Raw genomic sequence first — 25,940 nt, 5'->3', positions numbered from 1 at the left:
TCAGGGCCTCGCTGCCTTCCTGCTGAGCACGCAGACGCAGGCGGTGTCGATGCGGATGAACCTCCAGGCCGCCTGCTTGCCCTCCATGGTCAGGGCCTTGACGAAGGTGTGGGTGGTGGTGCAGTACGAGTTCCAGTGCTTGGCATCGATGCCGCGGCACCCGCCCGACACCGGCTTGGGGTCCCTGCACTTGGTCTCGAAAAAGTACTGCTTAAAGACGTTGTTATTGATGTTGACCTCGTCCAGCACTGTCACCTCCTTGCCCTTGATGTCGGTGGCCGTGGTTTTGTCCCCGACCCACATGCTGACGCTGTCGCACACCGAGAACTCCCCGCGGTGCAGCACGGGGTGCGTGCTCCTCCTGCTCCTGGCAGTCCTGTTGAGAGCCCCCGTGCCACTGAGAAATCCCAAATTCTGCCCCTGCCCGGCCACCGGCGGGGGCTGCGTGCTGAACAGCACCCGGGGAGACCGGAAACGCCGCTTCCTAAAAATTTTGGGGTCCACGGTGATGTTTACAGCTTCTTTCCTACCGAGGCTCCACGTGGTGTGGCCGTGGGATGTCTGCGGAGCTGCCTGGGCAATGTGGTGTCGGTCGCTCTGGGTATTGAGCAGGGAGTGTTCTGCAGGATACTCCAGTGGAGCATTGTCCTCTGACTTGGGAGCTGCCTGTGTGCCGATCAAAAAAGCTACAATCAGAGTGTAGAACAGCATGGGCATTACGTTATGACCTAGAACGAGAGAGAAAGGCACTGTTACTGCGAGCTGGGCGGGCACAAACCGCTGCCGTTCTGGCCATAAATTTATCAGATACCCGGAATCATACGGATTTCATCAGGTATTCATGTGGGTGCCAGATGTTGTTCTTCCGGAAGAGCTCATTCAGACAGCATCAATGTTCTTAATAAAGCGAGAACATTAGAAAATAATAGCTAGATTATTATTAATTCCTCTGGTATTTGTTGTTAGAGCACTGTTTATGAAGCACTTGTTTGGTGTTATTAATGTGGAGACCATATGGCGACAGCATGTTCCCAGGAGTCAGATCTCTAGTGAGTTTTGCAGCAACCTTTTTGGCCAGGGCTGGTCTCTTGGCTGCAGAGGAGTGAAAGTAGAAGCAGCCCCTTGGCTAAACAGCTGCCCATTCCCTAAACTTGTGTGCAGAGGTGTCCTTGGGGCTATGGTGGGGGCCACCAAGCCAGTACTTCGTGCCATTGTCACACCCTCAGCAGCCACTCACCTGCCATGTGGCCAGGCCCCACTGCTGGCTGGCTCAGCAGCCTCCAGCAGCTGCCAGCTCTCCCACCTGCCCTTTCAGGACACACCACATCACTGATTTAGGGCAGATAAAGCCCAGGCTCCCTCCTCAAAGAGCTCAGGTATCTGTGTCACAAGGGCAGATGGGATTTTTCCAGATTCAAGGGCAGATACGGGAGCACTGTGGGTGCCAAGCTACCTCTGCATTGGCATCTTAGATACAGCAAAGCTAAAGCCGTTGTGGCCAAAGTACTGGGAATTCTGGACAGGGAAACACCTGTTTTTTTCAGAATGCCACAAGCAAGAACTCCCCAAAAGTCCCTGCAGAGCAGATGCAGTGCCAGTGCTGGTCCTCCTTCGATCCAGAGGATATGCACATCTGTTTGGGTGTGGAAAAGTGCAAGCCAACTGTCTAAACCCTTGCTAAGACCCATTTCATGCTGGCAGAGCAGCAGCAGCAATACCTCGTTGGGCAACTACCATGTGCTGACTAATTCAGCCACATGTTCGGAACGAGAGACATTCAGAAACGCTCTGGAATTGCAGTGAACGGCAGACATTGTGTTTCCTCTGTAAAGACTTAATAAGCAGAGACAGGGTATAAACAGAAAAGCCCGGGTGAGGCTCCTCCCCGTCTCTTTGCCTTGTTTTCCTGACATGTCTCAGCTGGCCCCGAGCTCTGCCGTGGTCGGCCAGCAGGCAGGGAGCCCCAAAGCCACTGGACAAACAGGGTTTTGTACCAGAGGAATTGGGCTCTGCAGTTCCACTGTGATTTCCCAGCATGTCTTAATGTTTTTTCTGGGTGTGGGTCAATTATGGTTGCAGTTCCCCCTCTCTGTGGAGATTTTTCAGATTAGAATCCCAAGCAGCTCTAAAGGACTCAACCAGGGTGCTCTGCCAGAGCATAATCCTGTGGAAAATGCAGAACAACCCTAAGATGTCCCATAGGATCTTGTGTGTCTTATCTCGGACAGGAGCTGAAATGACTTAAACAGCAGGGTTTGTGCAGGGCTGAGCAAACATTTAGGAAACCAGCAGGAGATGCCAAGTGAAGGTAGTGACTGAGGAGGGAGGAGAAGCAGAGCCTGCATGGAGGGGAGGAAGGAAGAGAAAGGCCAAAAGCCACGTGAGCACTTGTCTGTGCAACTGTTGGGCTGGAGGCATTGGGGACAAAATGATGACGACGAGAGTCAAATGTTTGTCACGGAGCAAATCCTTACTGTTCCAAAGCCACTTTAATTTGCTTAAAGCAAGGCTGAGGGTTGCTCCTTTCCCACGTGCTGCTCGTGCTGGAGCACTCGTCATCCTCTGTATAAGGAAACAGAGCTGGGTGTAGCTCAGAGCTTGGCTGTGCACCCTCCAGAGAGTAACCCCTTGTTCTACAACCAAATTAAAGTCAGATGCTTCATTACATCTCTCAAGAGTTAGCTTTCCCAACAGAAATGTTAATGGAAAAGGTTTGCAGAACAAAATCCAGGCACAATTTAGCCATGCCAATAGCAGCCTCAACGCATTGTGTTTATGCATAAACCCCTTTTTTATTATTTCCTTCTATAGGAAAGAGGTGCTGCAATGTCAGCAAAGAGCTGGTTCTGGTTTTGTGCTATACAAAATTTGCTGTTCTAAAATGCAGCTACATTTACCTCCCTTCTCTGCGTTTCTTGTGTTGCACGTGCTGAGATTTTTGCTTTAATGCCATTAACACAAAAGCAGAAAGACCTTGCCTGCTTGTATTTTTTTTTAATTGCCTTGTATTTCCTCTCCTTGAGGCAAATCATTCTGTGGAGTGTGGCCCAAACACAGACAGAACATATTTGGGATACGTGGTAACTTTTGTAAAGATTCAAAATGGAATCTTTTTATCCATTATTGAGTTAGTGGAGAATAGAAAGTGACACATTAAAAAATGAATGAGACTTGATGACAACACAGGCAGGAGAAGTTAATATTAAAGAATAGGTGTGCCTTGGGCTGTGAGGATTGTGAATTCTTTTGCTGGGACACAGAGGTATTTTACAGGCTGTTTTGGGGAGTCTGGGGTGTCCCTGCCCATGGGGAGCTTTGAGGTCCCTTCCAACCCAAACCAGGTTGGGATTCTATGATTCTCTGTCTAAACTTTGTCACACAGTTATTAGATCCTCTCATGGTGCTTTCTGGAGATGTTCACAGTGGATGCCTCGTGCAGCCACCTGAACTCGCAGGGGATGTGCAGCTGCCAGTTCCAATGCTGGTGGTCTGTGGATGTCTGATGGGAAGCCCGGCCACAAAGGTTATCACAGGCGTTTTAATGCCAAAATTACAACACCTGTACTAATCCCACTTCTGTGTTGGTCAAGTGTTATTTAAGCCCTTCCTCTGGTGTGGCTGCTGTGTGAGCCTGGCCATGGGTGGCTTCAGGCTGCTGTGGGCAGTGAGTGCTGGCTTACCTCTGAGTGGACTGCACAAAGAACTGCTCCCCCAGCAAGGTCCTTATTTCATCCAGAGCTGAGCCGGGCTGGGCTGCACCTTGCCATGGGGCCCTGCTGCACCTGCCAGCTGCGTGTGCCGTGGGTCACTAGGGGCAGAAGGGTTTGTTTCAATAATTAGCCAGCAAATCAGTGTTTTCAGTACCATTCCCCTCTTGGCAGCAGCACAGGGACAAACCCCCTTGGCTTTCTGAGCTGCGCCTTTTCCCTGTCACAGCATCAAGCTTGTCTAAAGCAGTTCCAAACTTTGCAGAGCAGCACATTTGTAACTGTGGTTATCAATACACTGCTTCCCACCCCTCTCAGACACCTTCCAGGCTCAGTAAATGTTGGACCGATTAAAAGTTTTAACTTCGGTTAACCGAAGTTAAAACTTTTAATCGGTCCGACAAGCAAACCCAGGAGTTTTTCCCTGTGGGGCAGCAATACCTGGCACTGCACAGCAGCCAGGGACAAACCAGGGCTCACAGCCCCAACATCTGTTCTGGGAAGCAAATCTGGTTACAATTAAATTCAGGAGGAGAATCACATATTGCCGCATTTTGGCAGACAATTATCTGACTGTGGCTGATATTTGAGAAGAATTGAAGATACAAAACTTGCAGGCACATAAAAGCACATACTTAGATGTTTGTTGTGTTGCTACTGTAAGGGCAGCAATGACTCCAGTCTTAATCACTACATTGTGAATGGTTGTATAGACCTCAGTTAAGGGAAAACCATTATTTTCCTCATCAATTAAATCCAGCACGCTGACACTTTCTCATCAAAACACATTTTCTGATATGGCACTGAAAGGAATAGAAATAATATTTTGTTAATCTTATTATTCAATAGCTTATCTGTTCCATTTCATAAGGTAAATAGGGGTTGTATAAGGTACTCCTGTGCTGCAAAAACCCTGCTGCATTCAGGCTGAAGTGCATTTGCTAAGGAGAACAAGCTGCTAATGCTAAAGCATGAACTGGACTCACTTTCCACCTGCACAGCGTCTGTCCTCGGGAGCACCGGCTGCCAGCAAAGGCAGCCACTGGGTTTGGCTCTTACCAACACACAAATACAAGTTAATTGATGTTTAAACCCCCAGCTGAAACCTTCCCAGCCTGTTTTCATCAGTGTAGGGCACAGGAGTCACCCTGTTACGTGCTCGTTGTGCAACACTTGTGCAGTGGTTTGGCCACCCTGGCTTTGTCTGGGGCTGTGGCTCAGGTTCCCCCTGGGTGTTGCAGTATTTAGGAGCTGAGCTGGTTACACTCGTATCAGTGTGTCAGAAAGGTCACACAGAGTTCCAGAATCCAAAGCTTCATGCTACAGATGGAGTATGCTGTATTTTTGCAGGAATGTGCTAGTGAAGTAATAACCCTTTCAGTGAACTCTGGAGAGTTGAGTACCAGTAATGATAGAGCTATAATGTGCTGGCCACTGCCAAAAATAATCCAACAACTTTTCCAACTGTTCTGCCACCCTAAGAAAACACTGTTTCAGTTCCAACTGGCTGGTTTTTAACCACAAAAGCATTTATTTTCAGCAGGACTTTTTTTTAAAAGTTCTTTTACTGTCTTTTTCCCGGATTCCTGGCTGTGGTGGAATCCAGTAAATGATGCGGTGTTATTCAGCATCCATAGACTATTCCTCTGTTCTACCACTCCCAGACATTCATAAAATATCCTGCTGAAGTGAGTGTTTCTTCAGGATTTACATGCACCCAGGATGACAGACACGAGGGGTGAAAAAATCTCACTTCAATCTTATTTCTTAGTCTCAGCACATGTAGAGTAGAATTAAAGAATCCCAGACTGGTTTGGGCACAGGGTGCCCAGAGAAGCTGTGACTGCCCCATCCCTGGGAATGTCCAAGGCCAGGTTGGACAGGGCTTGGAGCAACCTGGGATAGTGGAAGGTGTCCCTGCCCATGGCAGGGGTGGAATGAGATGACCTTTAAGGTCCCTTCCAACCCAAACCAGCCTGGGATTCCATGATTCCATGATTCTGGAGAGTGGGGAAATGGATCACATCAAAAAGAAAATGGTTCTGTGTCTTGAAAAGCTCTTTGCTTGCAGGACCTGTAAGTGCAGCAAGTGCCAAACAAAACAAGTTTAGGGAATTCCTTTTTTGTTAAAGTTACCCACAGAATCTGAGGAAAAATGGACAAACAGGGAATGTTGTCTGGAAATTTATGAGGAATGAAAATTTAATAAATTTACTAAATTAATTGCTTCCAATACAAATAGCAGTCAGTGCAGCCTTCTCACCGCACGTTGACCAGATGCCACTAAAGTAGCTCCTACACAGAGAACAGATAAATTAATGCTCATTTGGCTCAGTCAAACACAGCAAGTGAATTATTTTCTAAATAAAAATAAACATAGTCAATAAACATAAGCATAGAATGTTGTAATCTAAGGCATGATACAATTTGGAATGTTGTTTTCTGTCATTCTTGAAGTTGTTGGCGTATTTTAGGGATGTGCAAAAAATAAACAGAACTGCTTGGCTGTCAGTGCAGCAAATGGGATCATGGAGGTCACCAAAATAAGCAACAAGTAGTGAATTAGTTTTGTCTCATTGCTTCTGGTAGTGAGAGAGAAATGAGGGAGGCAGTTGCTGCTGAAGTTGCTGGTAAAGAGAAGGTGCCTCTGGCACATCTCTCACGGAAACATTTTCACAGGTATAGGAGTTACATGAATTAAAATTTAGCAGTAGCAATTCAGGGAGAAGGGAGGCCCTGGGAGGGAGGCCTTGAAGGGAATCCTGAAGCCATTATGACTAAGAGCAGTGTCAGAGGCACAGCTTTCCCTTGATCTTAGCTGATGAGCAAGAAAATGGGAATTTCTAATGGACTCAACATTTCATTCCTCCATTATATCTGCAGTGACTCAGCCCTTAAATAAGAGGTTTATGGGTGCTGGAGAGCCAGCTGGAAGCTACCTGTGTCTCATTCACTTCCTTTTTTTTTTTTTTTCCCCAAATGCCTCTAGCACTGAAATGTTCCTTTGAGGATTTCTAGGGAGAGCAATAGACTGAGAAAAATGCTGCCCTGCAGCACAGAGCATCGTGTCACCGTGATCCTCCTCATCATCACAGGATGTGCACCCAGGATCTGCCTCCAGAGCTCTGACTCATCCTTAGCCCGGGTAAAGGTAATAATAGGGATGCCTCATAGCCCATTAAGCCTCTGGTAATTTGGGGTACTTAAGGGGGAATAGCACCTTGAGTCTGGACCCACCCCTGGAAGCGTTCAAGGCCAGGTTGGATGGGCTTGGAGTAACCTGGGAGAGAGGAATATTCCCTAGCCATGGCAGGGAGTGCAGTCAGATGATCCTTGAGGTCCCTTCCAACCCAAACCATTCTTTGATTCTGCAGGGTGGGGATTCACCAAATCCAAAGCCAGTGAAGCTTTGGAAAACACTTCTTAAGGTTTATTTTAAGTTTACTAGGGTATAAGCAATGGAAATGGCTTATTTGTAAGGGCCTAATTTTATCCTTTCTTTCATCCTGAACCAGTACATCAAGATTTTAGTTGCTGGTGTCTCTGTAGAGAAGTCCAAAGACAGGGAAAGGAGTGCATTTCCCATCACCTTCACTGACACCCCTCAGAGCATTTGGTGCTGAGTGAGGCCACCTGCTGGGAGAGATCCAGCCTGGAGCCACAGCCGGGGGTTTCATGACATGGGACAGGCAGAGCTCACCTTCAGAAGGCTCAGTTTAAAACTCCTGAGTGAGTAAAACAAAATCAAAATTTCTACGAATATAATCATTTGTTCTGCATCTCAAATTCGCTTTACAACGTTTGGCACCATGATACTGTCTCTCACTTGTAGAACGTGCTCATGGGAATTCAGAGGCATCAACAGCCATCTAAAATGTGATTCCTTTGGGAAAAAACCATGATCTTAGGTCAAGATGGCCATGCCAGTAAAGGCTTGTGACAGGATGCAGCTCTTGCTGTGACAGATGGGCTGTTAGTGAGTGTTGAACATGCACAGAGCCGCCCTGACAGAGCACAAAGCTTCATCCTGCTTCAGATAACAAAACCAAACTGACAGTTATTAAATAAAAGATAAAAAAATTGTCTCTGTCAAGATAAAAATCTCTTGAAATAAAGTGAAGGAAAGCACATCACTTACAAAACTAGTGACAAATCTCTGAAAACAAATGACAGAAAACAGCCTTTGGAGGAGCGTGTGAATCTGATTCTCCTGAAGTCAACGACCGCAATGGCATAAAGCTGGTAAATTAAATAAGCTAGAAATAAATATCCTGGCTAGGAGCAAGTTATCTGAGCATACCAGGGTTGTATATCATCCCTATATTATCATCCAGAAAGCAAATCCTAAAATCAATGATTGACACGTGATGATTACTTTGGAACTTTCCATATAGCCTTGGAGCTGGATATATATTTTATAGGACTCCAGGGTTTCATATATCCTAATTCATAGGCACCAAGGAGTGACTAAAGATCTCAGGCACTAACTGACAGGAAAACTACTGCAGGATAAATGGGATAAATCCATCCATATAAAGTTGGATGCCTCCATCCTGCCCAGCTGGCAGCCAGCACGAGATTGCTGCTCCCTACAATTCCTATCCAAACACAGCAGGACTCATTCCCTATTGCTGCTTAAAACAGTGAGTCCAAAGGCCTTCCTGAGGCTGGAGCATGGCCTGCCCTTCTCCCCTCTACACCTTTCCCAAATGGATTTAAATTTGGGAATACTTGGCTTGCTATATTTGGCTCTGAGGTTTCCAATACAAAATTACCAGTAATGAAAGAACTGGAATTTCAGACTTCACAACACAACCAAAAAGAACTGGAATTCAGCTGGGAACAGAAAGTATGAGGGCAGTCAGACTGTGATGTTACATCCCCTCTTACAGCCAAGAGTAGTTAAGGCAGAAAAATACAATATCTTTAGGGCCAGTAAACCTTTCCAACTAGTGATCTTATTCCAGCTATTCAGAAGGGAATATAAATCCTGATTCTTTTCCAAACCCTGATTAATAAGAACCAGCTGAATCCCAGCAGCAATGCTAGCATTTAGTTTTTATTCAGGCTCATAATTTTCATTTATATTCTCCTTTTTCACTTTTCTACAACTGCACAAATAAATTTGAACAAAGGTGATTTTTAGCAATTGCACGAGTTGTAGTGTAAGGCATCAATGTAGTGACTCCAGAAATGAGGTAGAAAACAAAAATGAGCTGGGATGTCATGATCAGATTCCCAAAGGTAGACTCCATCATCTTCAGTGTTTCTCTGGATCATGAATTTGGAAAAGAACATTATGTAAGGACAAGGAGCAGCCATAAATTATGGCCATGACTTTTCAGACTTTCCCGTTCTATTAATTATTTACATCCAAAAGGAATTTTATCTTCTACAAATCTTCCAGTGTGTTTATAACTATTTTAAATGACTCAACGATATTTTAATAGGGCGGGAATTCTGAGAAATTCCAAAGGGAAGCTGAAGGGTGTCTGTGCTTGGCAAGTCAGAGTACAGAAGGATGCAGCAAAGGAGGGAGTTGAGAACTTTAAAACCTCTGTTCTACTGAACTGAGGCTCTGGCTGCACCTGATAAATTCTGTAGCTGGAGCAGTTCGAACTGATGTGTTGGATCTTTTTTCTATTAAAAAAACCCTTAAGGATATAGACAAAAATCTACAAAATAAAATCTTATGACGTGGAGTTGCTCTTGTGTTCATTCAGATGGTGCTGAGATAGGGAAGAAGCAGTCAATACTGGAATGGAATATTGCTTTGCCTGTGTAGGATTTTTCCATCCAGAATTGTCGAGTGCTTTTACAAACACTTAATAAAATGATCCTCCCCTCTCACTCATGGTCAGTAGAATTTACTTCTGTAGCATGTGAAGAACCCAAAAAATAACACAGGATTCTTGCCAAGCAGTAGCAATGTTCCTCTTCTCCATTGCCCACCTCCTTTTATTATTTTTTTAATTTCTAGGATATTCTTTACTATTTCTAAATCTATTTTACCTTCATGAGACCTACAGAATTCAGTTGCCTTCTTAGGGATCAAATTCCCTCTCTTATGATTTACTTTACATTACAATAGGAAAATCATGACAAAAACCCCTCAAATGACACCTTTAGAAATTGAATTCCATATTTTTATTGCAGTAGGAAATGGGTATTGACCCCACAGCAGTCACAGTCATTCTGTGCCCTCCTTATTGTAACTCACAAGGCACGGGCATAATGCTCTGAACTACAGAAAAATGTTAATATTTTCCCTTAAACCAGCATACCCCAAGGTGAATTATATGTACAAACGAACAAAGTCGTTGGGCTGTTTCTCATAAGCTGTTTGACTTCTGTATTCTTTGAATATCCTGGACATTTGAGAAGTATATTTTCATAATTTCTGGACAACTGGATTTGGGCAGATATTTGTCTATCTGCTCCTTGCAAAGCCTGAGTTTTTTCTGCAGATTGTGAAGATGTGGTAATGCTCAAACCCTTGTACTGCACCTGCCTTTCCCATTTAAATTGGGTTCAAAACAATTTCTTTAGAATTCCTAAGCACTCCACTACAGAGATGTGAAATATGGTGAGTTTTAAATTAAGCAGGTCTAAATAAATAGTAATATAGTAATATATTATAATAAAAAATATATATATTAAGTAATAATCTTCGTGTGTTAAATCTAAACTAAGTAAATTCTTTAGTTTGGTGCAAGAAAAACTTTCAGCTTTGAAGTTTTTTTGCTACTTGCTGGTGGTTTAAAAATTTAGTTACCAAAGAGGTGGAAAAAAGGGTTTTGTTTCCCTGCACAGCAGGAACCTTTTAGATGTGGTGTAGTTTTGTAATGAGAGGGTAAAACCTCCTAAGAAACAGGGTAGAGATGTCCACAGAACATCTGGAAACACCACCAAATAAAACAAAATAAACCACAGAAACACTGAGTTATCAGATTGCAGTGTCATCTTGTAATGTTCTCTGCAAGCACAAGTAGTTCTTGCAGGAGAAATAGGAGTCTCCTGACATCTAGGGTAGTTTACCAAGAAAAACACAAGGTTCTTACTATTGCTTAGACCTTTACAATATTCCTTCTAATGCTGTGGTCCATCTGAACACGATCGGAGAAAGGAAACAAGCAAATGGGGTTTCGCCTTGGAGTTCCAGCACTCCAGAAGCAACGGTGCCTTCCATGAAGAGACAGAGCTGGTTTGTAAACTGTGGTGCCGCAGGAATTTTTACCCCTGGGCTTTCATACTTTGTATGTTTGTACTCAGCACTTACTGAGGATTAAAGCCTGGTTTCTGTGGAAGTGTGTTGACACTATGCAAAATGCTCCATACCTACATTTTTCCCCCTGTATGTTTTTCTGAGTTCAGCCTGGGAGATCATCTTGATTACTTGGCAGCAGAGTGGACTACTGCAAAGCACAAGTGTTCAGGATGTTTGGGAAACCGATCCTATTTCTTCACATGCTTTTATTTGCCTTATTGTCCTTATTTGTTCATTGTATTTTAGTGTGTGCATGCCTCAAGTGGTAGAAAAACAAGAGTGGTTTTGCCAGTGTTTGTAATCCATGCGAGTACCAGCTCCTTCTCTCTTTACCAAAACCCTTTTCTGCACCTTTTTTTATGGAGTGAACGAATTAAAAAGCAGCAGGAGAGTGAGATAGCCATCCCTAAAATCTGTTCTCTGGCTCTCACTCCTGCCCCTGGTCATGCCTATGTGTTGACATCCTCTGTTTTGTTTCCTCTCCAGCTCCAAGTGCTGCTCCACGTGCTTTCTGACTCCTTTATCTGCAAAGCTCCTGCCTTCTCCTGTCACACATTGAGTCCAGCTGCCTCAGAGCTGCTGCCCCACACAATCTTCTCTGCAGCACACGTGGGACCTCTTCAGCGTCTTGGCTTTCATCTGCTGTGGAAGGTATTTACTCCTTGCTGTATGATTGTTTTAACTCATTACTCTATTAACTCACTATGCCAGACAACTGCTGGCACCCCTAAAGAGGGGTGGTAACAAAATGCAATGGATTCTGTACATTAGCAACAGAATATATATTCAGAGAAACTAATCCAAGCTGCGTTGCCTTGCACTGAGTTAGTACAGAGATTGATTTACTTCGTTCCTATGCTCTGAGAATCTCAGCTCTGATTCCGCTGCGACCCTGACACCAAACCTGTGAGGCCAGAGAAACACAGCCCAAACTTCAGCACTCTCAGCATCCTGAGTGTGTCAGGCAGCTGCTGCACAACAAATCTGCTCATGCTCCCAAAGAGCAGAGACAGTTTGAACTGGGGCCATGTTTCAGCTGTACATTGTGGGCTGCTGGGCGCGGACCCAGCGAGCAGTGGGGAGTAGGAGTTTTCCATCTTTGTATTATGTCAAGAGTTTGAGGGGAGGCAGCTGCTGTGGATGTTTTAAGATAGGAGGTTCTTATTCCTCACTCAGCCATTTAAGGTGAAATGAAATTTAAGGTGACATTTCAATGTGGGAAGGGGTTTGTTTGTCTGGATCTTGAACCTCTGGAGCCTGACAACTCTGGAATATCCTCACCTCACACAAAGCTTGAAGGATGGTCGGTGTAATATGCAGAGAAGTGAATGATGTTGCAGCGTGCAGGACGTCCTCCCCTGCTGGGAGCCTGCAGCTGTCTCTGGAATAACTGCCTGTGTCTTTGAACAGTTCTCCTGGCCACACAGCTACTCTGTGCAAAAGGACAGCTCAACAGAAGAGAGTTTGTCAAGGAGAGTTCGGATCCTGTCTTGTACTGTGGGAATCCTTCAAGCACAGAACAGAGCTCAAAAAAGTTTAAATGAAGATCAGCAACCTTTGCTTAAGAACAGGAAACAGGGAGTTGGACTGACCTGGCAGTCTCAGCAGCTCTGATAAATCTGTGTTTGGCAACTCACTTCTGTGAGGAGCATTCGAAAGGTCTTCACATTTTCTGGCATCATCTTGTTGCTGAAAGCATTTTTTGCTACAGTACAAACTATAATGGGAAAGATGCCTCTTTTTCCTTTAAAGTGTGCCCTTGAGTGTTTCTACCACATTTTCTAGAATTCTCTTTGGCCCTGTTCTGAGTCTGAACAGCTCTGAATCCCTGCATTGCAACACAGTGCTATCACTGATGGCATGGGACATCTTTGCACTATTCACACTTCAGCGTTCTGTGGGGTTCACTGACTTCCCTGGTATGTGGACTTGGAAATTAGGGAATTCTTATAAAAGTAGGCCAGGATTAGAAGATTACTGTTCCCATGTTTACCAGCATATTATTTTCCTTGCTACTTTTTATTATTATACTAGATATGAACCTTTTTTTCCATTTCCACAGTGAGAACAATCAATAGATTGAATGTGGGAACTCTTGGACTGGGGAGAACTAAATTGCTGTAATGAGTTTCCTCAGCCTACATTTACTAAAACAATCTTGCAGAAGCTGATTAAATGAAACCTTCTCTTCGTGCAGTGTCACAAGCTTACAGAAAATAAGGGGAAGGAGTGAGGGCAGGAGGTACTTCTGAAAGCTGTGGAGTGGTACCTTGCTATAGCAAGAAGAAGCTACAGAACTAAAAACTTGTAAATAAAATTTCAAGGTTGCAGCTGGTAAATGAAATACAGCTGGAAGTTCCCAGGATCATTAAGGTTGGAAAAAACCTTAACACAGCACTGTCATGTCCACCACCAAACCATGTTCCCAAGCACCACATCTACATGTTTTTTGAACATTTCAAAGTGTTCCACTCCACCAGTGCCCTGGGCAGCCTGTGGCAATGCCTTTAGTGAAGGAATTTTCACTAATATCCAATCTTCCCCTGGCCCAGCCTGAGGCCGTTCCCTCTCCTCCTGTCCCTGTTCCCTGGGAGCAGAGCCCGACCCCCCCGGCTGCCCCCTCCTGTCAGGGACTTGTGCAGAGCCACAAGGTCCCCCCTGAGCCTCCTTTGCTCCAGCCTGAGCCCCTTCCCCAGCTCCCTCAGCCTCTCCTGGGGCTCCAGACCCTTCCCCAGCTCCGTTCCCTTCCCTGGACATGCTCCAGTCAGATCATGCTTCTTCCAGTTTAATAAGGAGAAAATGCTGCGGAAAAATGCACACGTGTTCCTGACAGGACAAGATGTTGGGAGCCTGTGGTTGGCAGGGACACCTTCCACTATCCCAGGCTGCTCCAAGCCCCATCCAACCTGGCCTTGGACACTCTCAGGGATGGGGCAGCCACAGCTGCTCTGGGCACCCTGTGCCAGGGCCTCCCCACCCTCACAGGGAACAATTCCTTCCCAATATCCCATCTATCCCTGCCCTCTGGCAGTGGGAAGCCATTCCTCCTTGTCCTGGCACTCGAGGCTGTCCATAGTTTCTCTTGGAGCCCCTTTAGGCACTGGAAGAGGCTCTCAGGTCTCCCTGAAGCCTCCTCTTCTCCAGGCTGAGCATTCCCAGCTCTCCCAGCCTTTCCTTGTAGGAGATGATGTTGACCCCACTACAAAATGGAGCCTGTTATTCAAACCAGTGTAGATAAAAAGTCATGGCCTGCATGGAAGAGAGCTATGTTTGTGCAAGCTTTGATGTTAAAAAATAGTAACTTGAACTCACAGATGTACTGATTACCCTGCTAAAAGAAGACGTGGAATCTCTTCTCAGTATTACAGCATTTTAATTAGAAGAATGTGAGCAAAGCCTTAATCTTGTTAGTAGGGATAGATACGGATGAGGCAGAAACAAAATCCACAGCAACATAGTCCAAACACGAAAAGCAGTGTCTTGGAGGTTGGTAACAGCACCAGAACTGCTCCCTGTCACTGCTTTTCCTGCAACACTAAACTTGACAGTGACTAAGTTGGAAGAAATAGCTCTTCTGCCTTGTAGCACTGAGCTACATCACACACAGCTCTTTGAAAAAAAATAGCTGAAATGTGGGAAAGGTACTTCAGATTTACAAACCAAAATCCACAGATGCTTGATTATTGTCTTTAAAGTTCTTTTTAGCCCTTCTAAATTCTTGTGACACTCAAGGATCAATAAGAGTCTCATCTGTAGCTGATTCTGACAGATGTTAATCTTTGCCTTGGCTTTGCAGTCTGCTTGAAATAGTACTTGTTCCTTCATGTCAGGCCTCTGGCAATGCTTACAGAGTCAGGATTACAGTCTCCAGTGAATCCCATTTTTACTGTCATTAACTTTCTAAACTGTTCCCCATAGCTGGCAACCTTTCCATGCTTGGAGATCTACTTAGTGGGAAGCTGGGAGAGTGATGGGTTTTGCCTGTCTGGAATCATTGTGCCTTTAATTGAGATTTGTTTAATTTTGTCATTAAGTCCATTTACATTGTAGGCATCGTGACCATGATTACACACTGTGCCTGTACCCTGGTTGTGTTTTGTGCCATTTACCTATTAAAGAAAGGGGGAAAAGCTCGGTGTTTACTTAAGATTTTTACAAGTAGCCATTTTTTTCTTCCATTACTTTAGTTAATAAATTAATCTAATTTTTGGATTGGAAAAAACAGCTCATCTGCAGATGCTGTGCTGTGTTCTGAGGAAGTGATTAGATCTATTTGGCAAAATACAGGTGAGGATTCAGTACCTGCTTGTCTGGAAGGAATTATCAGAACCCATAAACATGGGGATTATGGTTGATTCCAAATTAGGGACAAATCTTGATCAGAAAGCAACAGGAATGGAAACATTTCTCCTGCAAATCCCAAGGACTTTATGATGAACAGAAACCACAGGGTGCATTGCTCTGTGTGTGTCCCTCAGTCACAGAGTTGTGGGAAGGCTTGGAGCAGCCTGGTCCAGTGAAAAGTGTCCCTGCCCATGGCAGGGGGTGGAATGAGAGGAGCTTTAAGGTCCCTTCCAGCTCAGACCAGTCTGGGATTCTGTAATTCCATGATTCTCTGACAGATTAGGGGTGCAGGTGACTTTTCTTCTCTCAGAATGTGAGTCAGGGGTGACCAAAGCTGTGTGAGTTCCAACACGAGTTCAATAGTGATCACTTCAGCAGCTGGAGAAGCCAAAGACTTGCTTCTTAATGAGAAAAAAGAAAGCTGATTAATCAGCTGAGTCATCCTGCTCTGCCTCAGTGCTGGTATGAGTGGCATTCCTTATGGATCAGCCTATTCCAAGGGAAAAGCCAAACCATAATCAAGGCTAATTGACTGAGCTCAATCAAATGTTTCGAAATACCACCCATGAGTTTGACATCAAACAAAAAGCAGGGATATTCCCAGTCAGGCAGTTAATTGCTTCATGAAAACTTGTTCTTTGCAAAAATTTTAAGATTTTCACCAGTGCTCCCTTTTATTTCCATTTCCTAGGCTTACAGTAGGTTACAGTGTAATGTACAGATTAACAGACTGGAACAAGACACTTGCCCTCTCTCACATTTTTCCTTCTGAACAATGCTGCAGTGCTGCCTTGTCTCTGCGACAGAAAATTTGCAGCCTCCAGGAGTTAAAATAACATTGTAGAAGGTTTTAGAAGGATAAATAATACCAACTTCTTGCAGATATTAGTACAAGCAGCAAAAATTGCAGTATTTAAGGGTAAAGCCACTAGGCTTTTTAGTCATTATGTTTAGAGAATTAATCCCAAAAGGATAATTTCTGTGGGTTTTGTTTCTTACATCCAGCAGAAATTGTTTCAAAGAGGAGCTGAAATGCCAGACTTTTTGCAAGACTTTTGTCTAGTGGAAAATAACGGTGGTGTTTAAACATTTGTCTGGTTCCTGATGTGCCCCAGGTTGTGTGCAGCGATGAAAAATTTATCAGCAGCACATCTGTAAATGAATCATCTTTTTCCCTGCACGCACATGGTTGCACAATTTTATTGACTGCTTGCTTTGGTGAATATTTGATATTTGTCGTGTGAAGCTATCCCATCCCATTTGTAGTATCGGAAATTCCAAGCACAATTAACAACTGGATGTGGTGTCACAGTTAATGAACCCCCAGCCCCCTGTGACCCAGGGCAATAGCACACAGGGTGAGCCAGTCTTCTGTAGTCACCAATGATATCAAGACTGAAGTTACAACACAAACATCTGGCTGCAACTCCTGCACCTGGATTGAACATTTTCTCATCTGGCTGAATGTGCAGAGCAGGTGGGGGGACCTCAGGTGAGGCCCAGTATTAGAAAGAATCAATATGAAATCCTGGGATGGTTTGGTTGGAAGGGACCTTAAAGCTCATCCAGCTCCAACCCTGACACCTTCCACTATCCCAGGTTGCTCCAAGCCCCATCCAACCTGGCCTTGGATATTCCCAGGGATGGGGCAGCCACAGCTGCTCTGGGAAATCCATTCCAGCCCCTCCCCACCCTCATGGGGAAGAATTCCTTCCCAATATCCCACCTAAACCTTTCAACCTTTCTGTCCAACCCTGTGAAGGGAAGTGTTTGGGTTTCATAAGGAATCTGGGAACACTCAGTCCAAAGCTTCTAAACTGGGAAGCCCCTGGTGGGACCCACCAGCTCTGAGATGTGGGTTTGGTCTTTAGTCACAACAGGGGATGCAAAATGATTTAATGGGTGTGGTGGTGTTCGATCAAAGGTTGGACTTGATGATCTTGGAGGTCTTTTCCAACCTTAATGATTCTATAATAAATTCCACAATCCTTTTCCCACATAACCGTGACTCTGGTTTGTATTTCACTTCAGAGTCCATCACTCTTCTGCAGCAGGACATGAGCACAGGTGCCATGGCTGGGCTTCACACCTTCTGTAGCTCCACAGAAAACATTCAGAAAACTCCCATCCCAAATCTGAATTTCCATGGGGTTGTGCCAATATTAATTAGTACAAATAATGTGATATATTTGAAATTAACTGTCATTATAACACTTAACCCCGTATGTAACCATGTATTTGCCTTGTCTGGATATTTGATGTGCACCTTGTATTTATTACAGTGTTATTTGTTAATGCTTTTGTGTGGTGAATCAGTTGTCAGGAAGAATCATTGTGGTTACAAAAAAGCAGTTTTATTGTGAACTGGAAGGAAGAGAATATGGGTGGGGATGGAGTGGGAAGAGACAGAAGATGACATTTGTAGCCAGATGTGATTTGTAGTATGAAAATATTAAATGCTGTTGAAAAGTGGGACTCCACAGATTATTGACATAATTGTGGCAATAGGAATAGATTTTTCTTTGGTATTTGCCTATTTTTGCTACAATTTTCATCGGATGATGAATACATGACAATTTTACATTGTCTAACGCCAAAAAAAAAGGCTTTTTATTCTATTTGTTAAAATAACATATGTCTAGCAGATTTCTAAAGGAACCATCTTTTGAAAGAGGCCTATTGTGATTGAATTTTTCATCTTTCAACTTTTCTCTGGGGTTTCTTTGCATTATTAGGTTCCAAGCAATAATCAGGGTCTAAGCCTTACAAGATCATTTTTTGCCTGTTTAAAATGAAAAGCAGAGGGGAGTTTTGATGATTAGGTGTGTACTTCATTTCTGTGCACAAAGCCAGAGTTTAAATACATGTCACTTGAAAATGAGCTTTCTCAGATTCAAAGGGAGAGAGATGAACTTTAAATTGGAACTTTAAACCTTGCATCCGTTTTCCTGTGGCATTGGAAATGTGCTGTTTTCACAGAAAGTATTTCCTTTTGCTTTCAAGTGATGGCACAAGCAAGTGCTGAAGACTGAATTCAAATGACTTAAATTATTTTAAAAATTTGAAATATTGAACAAAGGGGAGAAATTCTGCAGGTCATGAAATAGTTTTCTAATTTCTTTGCTTTCAAAGAGGAGGGAAGAAATGGGAAGGAAAGGGCCACATGGCTTTCTCTCTCAGAACACACAGAGAAAAGAAATGGTCTCTAGAACAGCCCTTCCCAGCACCAGGAACGTGCATCCAGGGAGAGCTCGTGGATCAAACTCCCTCTGATGCTTTGGATTCTGGATGCTTTGCCAAAACCAGAAACTCACACTTTTGGCATAGATAAAGTGTCCTGGAATGTGAGGCTGAGCAGTGACCCTTTGCACTCTCCTCTTTACAGCCTGTGCCTGAGAAAATGATGAGAGGAAGGTTTGGCAGGAGGCACTGGGGCAGGGAGTGTTTGGATCCAGGCAGAACAGAAACATGGATGTTGAATATTCAGAGCACTGATAACACCAATCACTGAATTCCAGGATGGTTTGGGTGGGAAGGGACCTTAAAGCTCATCCCTTTCCACCCCTGCCATGGGCAGGGACACCTTCCACTGGACCAGGTTGCTCCTCAGTAATGAGGAGAGGGATGGAAAAGATTTTTGGAAAGTAAACCCACACCTCACTTCAGTGGCTTATTCTGTGCTTATTTATTTCTCTTGACACTCTTCATGTGCTTTCTCCTCCCAGGTAAGAAGTGCAGTTACTGTGATCAGTTTTGCTGAGGGAAATGGACAAAATTGCTAACACTGAGCAGAAACAAGAATAATCGACTTATTCCCCTTAAGAGAGAACCCCTTTAATGTCCTCTCAATACCGACCAGGTGAAGGGCTCGTTGTCTCTGACAGGGGCAAATAGAAGATTCTAAGAGCAAGATAAGCATATCATGGTATAAATAATTCACATAAACAGTTTGTATGGCTGTGGGAATGCCCCCAGCTCCAGCACCTTGCTGGTCCAGTGCTGGGACATAGAGTATCCCAAAAGAATCATGGAATAATGGGCAGGAAATGATGCACTTGGAAAATGCAGGCTGTGTCATCCACCACAGGGCAAAACTCTTTGTGAACAGGCACAGGTCTTTTTTCATACCTGACTCATCCAGACATAAAGTCATCAAAGAAAAAGAATAAAAGCTATGTTTCAAAATAGAAAAACCCTTATTCTGTGAGCCAGAGCTCTTAAATGTATCATAATCAAAGTATTACGTAGCAATGAGGTGCCTGGCAAATCCCCATCACAAAAATTCCTGAAGAACTCTTTTTTTTTTTTTTTTTAAAGAGCCTGGATCACATATGGTTGTGTCAGGAACAAAATAAAACAGTCAAAGTAAAGCAGTGAACCAGACCACTAAAAAATCTGTGTCACCTTTCTACCTATACAACAGGGGAAAATACAAAGTGATTAAGAACAGGGAAAAAATCAAAATAGTAATTTTTCACCTGGCAAAGCCATACTTGGCAAATAGAAAGTTATCAAACACATAATCTGCTGCCCAGCTGTATTTACACTGGGCTAATTTGCTCATTGTAGGTCAGAACTGTCAGAATCAGTGTAATCTTTATAAATTTCCTGGGCAGTTAACAAGTAAATGAGCTAAGACCATTTTTGCTGCATCCTCTTTAAGGCAGCAACATTTCTCAAAAATATGGCAGCTCAAAATAAATGACCAGCCCTGAGTTAAGAACCAGGTTCATTTTATCCATTAGTCATTCATTTCATTCATTTCTTTGATTTTATTCTTGGAAGGAGCTTTATATTTGCATGACATGAATGGTCATTATGGTTTAGTGGGCATCGTGGTGTTCGGTCAGAGGCTGGACTTGATGACCCTGGAGGTCTTTTCCAACCATAATGATTCCATGATCCTATGATTTTGTCAATAATATGTAAACCAAGGCCCAAACCAAAGTCAAAGATCTTGTTTTACCTTCTGGTTGATTTTTGTCTTTGTGCTTGACTCTTGGAAATTCCAAGCACAATTAACAACTGAATGCGGTGTCACAGTTAATGAACCCCCAGCCCCCTGTGACCCAGGGCAATAGCAGTGGGGATTTTGATTCCTAACAAGTCAATGGGAGCAGAATCTGATCTTTTATTGGCACATTGTTATGGACCCTATGGGGACAGGAAATTGGATTTTGGAGCCAGGAAGATAAACGAGGGACAGACTTTTTGGAACCCATTTATGGTCTGGGTTGATGTTCAGTTTTAAAAAAACCCTGAATAAAAGAAGTCTTGAACTACCTCAAGTGGTCTGGTCACTGCAGGTTTGATTTCTGTCATGCTGAGGGGGGATTATGTTAGGGTTTGGTTGGAAAGTCCAGGCCAGGCAATTCCTCAGCACTGGGCATTGTCACCATCCCTCAGTTTCTTCCAGGAAATGCCACTGTGAAATGTGGAAGTCGCATCCATGAGATAGGACAAGGAGGAATGGCTTTAAACTGAGAGGGGGCAGTTAGATGGATATTGGGGAGAAATTCCTCCCTGTGAGGGTGGGCAGGCCCTGGCACAGGGTGCCCAGAGCAGCTGTGGCTGCCCCAGCCCTGGGAGTGTCCAAGGCCAGGCTGGACAGGGCTTGGAGCAGCCTGGGATAGTGGAAGGTGTCCCTGCCCATGCAGGGGGTGAAACGGGATGAGTTCCCTTCTCACCCAAACAATCCCTTGGTTTTCTTCGATAAAACCCATCCCAGCAACAGAGAGTGTGTGACTGATACATCTTGATTTGGGTCACCTGATGGTGTCAACTACTGTGCCATAAAATCTCAAAGCATTGTTGGAAATGCAGGAGCCTCAGGGGAAAAAAGAAGAAAGGTGATAAACAGCTGCCTCCAAGATAAGGAAAAGTCAGAGGTGTTTCATTCAGTGAACAGTGGCCTGGGGCAACTCAAAAGATGGGCAGAAATGTGGCAGAAAAGCCATCAAACGTCATTTCAAACTACATCCTGCAGTTGAATTTAGATAATGTGCCAGAGGCCTCGTTCCTCTGTGTGTGTGTGTATTTAGGGCCTGATTTCTCCATGCACTGGGCAACCTTCAGCTGTGTGCAGGCTCAAAATGCTAAGCAGCACTCTGCTCATCTTCTCCTGCTGTCCTGTCCTGGTGTGATCTAAATGTTTCTCCCAGGAGTTGTTCTGACTCTGGGTTGCTGTAGCCAGCTCTGGATGTCCTTGGTGACTCCTCAGCTCTCTGCCAATGCACTCAGGTTCTTGGCATCCAGGTTTCACTGCTGGCATTGCCATTCTCTGCTGCATTTCTCAGGGTGGTGCAGTTCTCAAAGTGAAAGGTTTTTGTCAGTGTAATTAATGAGGCATTTCCCTGCTACTTTTTACTTGAGATTTATTTGTGTATAACATTTTTAGTGGGGGCTGTTAGAAAAGACCTGAGTTCAATAAGGACTTTCAAGTAAGATGTCAGCTCCATATAAAGACCACATTGAGATGAGAGAAAATGGTATTTCCCCATTTCAGTGAATTTCACAAGATGCCCCAGGATTCATGGCCTTTCTCCACTATCTCATGATCTGTTCAGACACTGATTCGCCTGAAGAGCTGTAAATCTCATCACTGATGTCTTTCTGTAGTGGTAACGTCCATGAACACTGGCCTACACCTAATCCTTGAGCAAAAATCAAAATGAGGGATGCTATTTTACCTTTTGATTTTGTCAGAATTGCCATTCTTTCACCAATGACCTGGCAACCCACAGTAAATATTACAGTCATATCTTTGGAGGTAGGTCAAGTATTTGACAGCTGAAGCACCAAGGAGAAGGAACTAGAGCAGAAGTGCTCCCAGGTCAGAAATTCTGCCTCCTGCAGCAGCTGGGGAGCTGGGTACACACAGAGCAGCCACGTGAGGATCATGTCCTTGGGCTGCTCTCCCACTCCGAGGTCATTCTGGAATCACAGATTTATGGAACCACAGGCAGCATCTTTGCTTTCAGTGTGCCCGATTGCTTCCTGAACCCTGTGACCTGCAATATCCCGTGGGAAGGAATTGCACAGCTCCATTATGCCCAGAGAGAGGAACCACCTTGTTTTGTTTGCCTCGATATTGCCACCTGCCAGTTATATTTCCTGCTCCTTGATTTTTGACAACAGCCATTTCCTTTCAACATCTTAAGGAAAACTGTGACTATAAATATCTCCCTCACACCCCTGCTCAGCCATCTCTTTACCAGACTTAGAAATCATAATCTCTGTAGTTTCTCTAAATACAGAAAATGTTTCAGGCTTTCATCATCCTGCACCTTTTCTTGTTTTACTTTATCCTTTTGTCCTCGTAACCGGTATCCAGAACTACAAGCAGTACCCAGGATTTGGGGATGGGATGAAACTCATATTGAGGGTCTGGGATTTTCCTTCCCCCAAATGCCATGGCTTTAGTATTAGTGGCACTGGGCAGACAAGAGTGCACATAACTCACCGTGATTGATCCTGGGATCTCTTGGCAACAGCAAAAATGATCTTGCTTTGCTTGACCACATAATTTTTGGTATTAATTCACATCCACATGCACACAAATATTTAATGAATTCTGTGGGGCTGCACAAAGGGCATTGTGGGGAGAGAAAAAGCCACAACACATCCCACAGGACCTCTGTCCCTGAGCTTTGGTTGGAGAAATGTTCTGAAATGCTTTGGCCTCTGTGACCCTGCTCAGGTCCAACCCAGCACAGGGAGAATTTCCTTCTGGCCAGGGCAGGAACACAGTTATAGGAGCGTTGGTACACGTGCCTTTTGCTTCCATACAACCATGGAATCATTAAGGTTGGAAAAGACCTCTAAGATGACTGAATCCACACGTTAACACAGCACCACCGTGTTCACCACCGAACCACATCCCCAAGGACAACACCTGTGCATTTTTGAACGCTTTGGATGGTGACTCCAGCACTGCCCTCAGCAGCCTGTCCCAATATCTGGCAACCCTTTCAGGAAAGAAATTTTCCATAATATCCACCCTGAGCCTCCCCTGGCCCAGCCTGAGGCCGTTCCCTCTCCTCCTGTCCCTGTTCCCTGGAAGCAGAGCCCGACCCCCCCGGCTGCCCCCTCCTGTCAGGGACTTGTGCAGAGCCACAAGGTCCCCCCTGAGCCTCCTTTGCTCCAGCCTGAGCCCCTTTCCAGCTCCCTCAGCCGCTCCTGGGGCTCCAGACCCTTCCCAGCTCCACTGCCCTGAGACAAGTTTCTTTCTTTCCACGAGGTAAATTTGGTGGGAAGAGGCGTTGCCGCCCTTTCTCTGGGAGTATAACGAGTTTTAATAAATACTCCGGTTAACAAATCCTTTGCCCAAGCAGCCGCGGCTCCCGGGCAGCTGCCGGCAGAGGTCACCGTTGCTGTAGCTGGGCTGGAAGGGGTTGAATTTCCCCGGCTTTTATTGGCCTCCCATTTGGGATTGACAAATATTTCTAACCCCACCAATCCAGCGCTGACCGTTGCTGTTAGAGCATTGAATCTTTTGGAATGAAACCATGGATTTTAGTAACCCTTTATCTTTTTTTGTTCGTAAAATGTAGATGAAAAAATCACAGGTTTCTGTTAACTTCTTAAAATCACCAATATTTTTTCCACGGGCCTTTAATTTAATGCAATAATTAGTACGTATCCAATATTCTGTTAGTCCTAAAAGCATTTTGTAAGGAAACAGAAAAACAATTAATAGAATCTGTTCTTAAAGGAACATTTATATGGCCAAAGCCATGGAGCAGTAGGGAAATTTATGGGATTTGTTCTATTGATTGAAACAATCTAGTTTTTAACGTGTTCTATTTGACCCTTGTTCTAGATGTCCCATTAAATAAAGATATTTTACACTTGAAAATGCTAATCTGAATACATATTTTAGGTATTCTTCTAGCCTGATTTTTAAAATTAATATCTTATGGTTATTTCATAGACTGCTCAGTTATCCTATGAAATAATTGTTTATTTAGCATATGGGTTAAAATGATGCTTGTGCTCATTGTAACTCTCCACTGAACTTAAATGAAGACATCTAAAAAGAGAGTTTCAGCTTTTGATGGAGAAAAGGGGCACTGCTGAGCTACAAGGATGAGAAAATACAGCCATGGTTACTTTCTTTACCACCTTGTTGGGAGGGACAGATCCCTCCGGGGTGAGTGGCTGGGACTGATCAAGCTGTGAAATCACTGGCACTGCACAGATGTGTCGGGGGGCTCCTCTCCAGACCTTGCTGAGATTTGTTTAAAAATTATTCATATCCATTATTATTACAAATTTAAAGGCTGAGTCTTTCTTATCATACTTGAGAACTCTCCAATATATTTGATTCTTCGTTCCATCCCTGTAACCTCTTGGACAAATGCAGAAAATATTGTAACCCTCTGAATTTCAGACAAAACTGCCTGAAATGGCAGTTGGCAGGGGGATTTTTAAAGCCTGTTTTCCACAATATCTGAACCAGCTCAGAAGTGCCAAGAGCAGGAATGTACAGACAAGTCAGCTCCCTCTCTGTCTTATTGCAGATAATTGTCACATTTTAGTTCGACTTAGCAAAAAAAGTGCCCCAAAAACTTCATTGTGATACTCTAATGCATGAAAACACCCATAAATTATCCGTCTAACAGTTACAATGCAACTTCCAAGTTGTGACAACTTGGAAAACCAGCCTGACAAGCACGCTCACTTTTGGTGTTTTTCTAAAACTTCTTGAGCGTTATAAGGAGAATTTAAAGTGAAGAAAGAACCGAAGCACAAACACTTTTTGTTCTCAGCACACAAATTCCTTCTGTCTCCCTGCCTGGAATCCCCCGTTTTTATCTGTGAGCAGTGTCTTGGCTAAAACAGTGTTATCACCAGCTATAAATCAATAAACATTGTCAGCTCCATCCTGTCACTACACACAGGCAGCGGGGAGGTCGTGAGCTTTTCCAAGTGGACATCCCAGAGGATACATGGTCTCTAGTGAAGTACTGCTCTGTCTGCAGCTAAAAGGATTCTGCCTTGGGTCAGTCACGCTTTGATTTAGCAGAATTCCTATTTATTTATATTAGTAAAGAAAGAAAGGGGTTTTTCTCTAGAGTAGAATTATCACAGGGAGGAAAGAAAAGGAAATAAGAAAGCCTCAATATTCAGAACAAAGCCAGTAAAGAATTTTCATATAGGTGTAACTGCTGCAGAATGCAAATAAAACTTAAGTTCCCATATACCTGGATAAAAAGAGTAAGAACACTTGCATTTCCCTAAGATTAAGCTGCTCTCGCTAAAGATGTTTTTCAAGCTTTAAGCTTATCCACAGCTGCCCCGCGAACACCTTCCAGATGTGTGTGCGGCCAAACCTGCCTCAGCAGATGCGATTTTCGGTTTCACCAAACCACGCTGTGCTTGCAAACGCTGCTTGTAGGCAGCGAGCGCTCCGCGTTTCAGAGCCATCCCATGCGTGCCTGCTCCGGAGAGCAGAACCAGCGCGCAGCACCCGCACCTGGGCCGTGCGGGGATCCCCGAGCTCCGGGCGCTGCCGCAGCCGCGCTCCGGCCGTGCGGGTCACTCACCTCAGAGCCGGAGCGCCGCTCGCCGGGGGCTCTGCGCTGCCCGAGGGGTGTCCGGGCTGCTATGCGCTCTGTGGC

The 25,940-nt window shown here is 44.3% G+C and overlaps 1 protein-coding gene across 1 annotated transcript; it reads right to left on the bottom strand.

Moving 5' to 3' along the window:
- NGF (nerve growth factor) lies at positions 1-25,940 on the bottom strand (the record flags this gene model as incomplete). Its single annotated transcript, XM_082296324.1, has 3 exons — positions 25,866-25,940; positions 3,681-3,808; positions 1-728 (listed from the first exon to the last, which is right to left on the bottom strand). The coding sequence occupies exon 3, from the start codon at positions 715-717 to the stop codon at positions 1-3; it is 717 nt and encodes a 238-aa protein (XP_082152450.1). The 5' UTR covers positions 718-728; positions 3,681-3,808; positions 25,866-25,940.

The sequence above is a fragment of the Coloeus monedula genome (genome assembly GCF_965178545.1).
Source record: "Coloeus monedula genome assembly, chromosome: 23".
Lineage (NCBI taxonomy): Eukaryota > Metazoa > Chordata > Aves > Passeriformes > Corvidae > Coloeus > Coloeus monedula.
The sequence above is the reverse complement of the archived record's forward strand: the minus strand, read 5'-3'. Positions and strand labels throughout refer to the sequence as shown.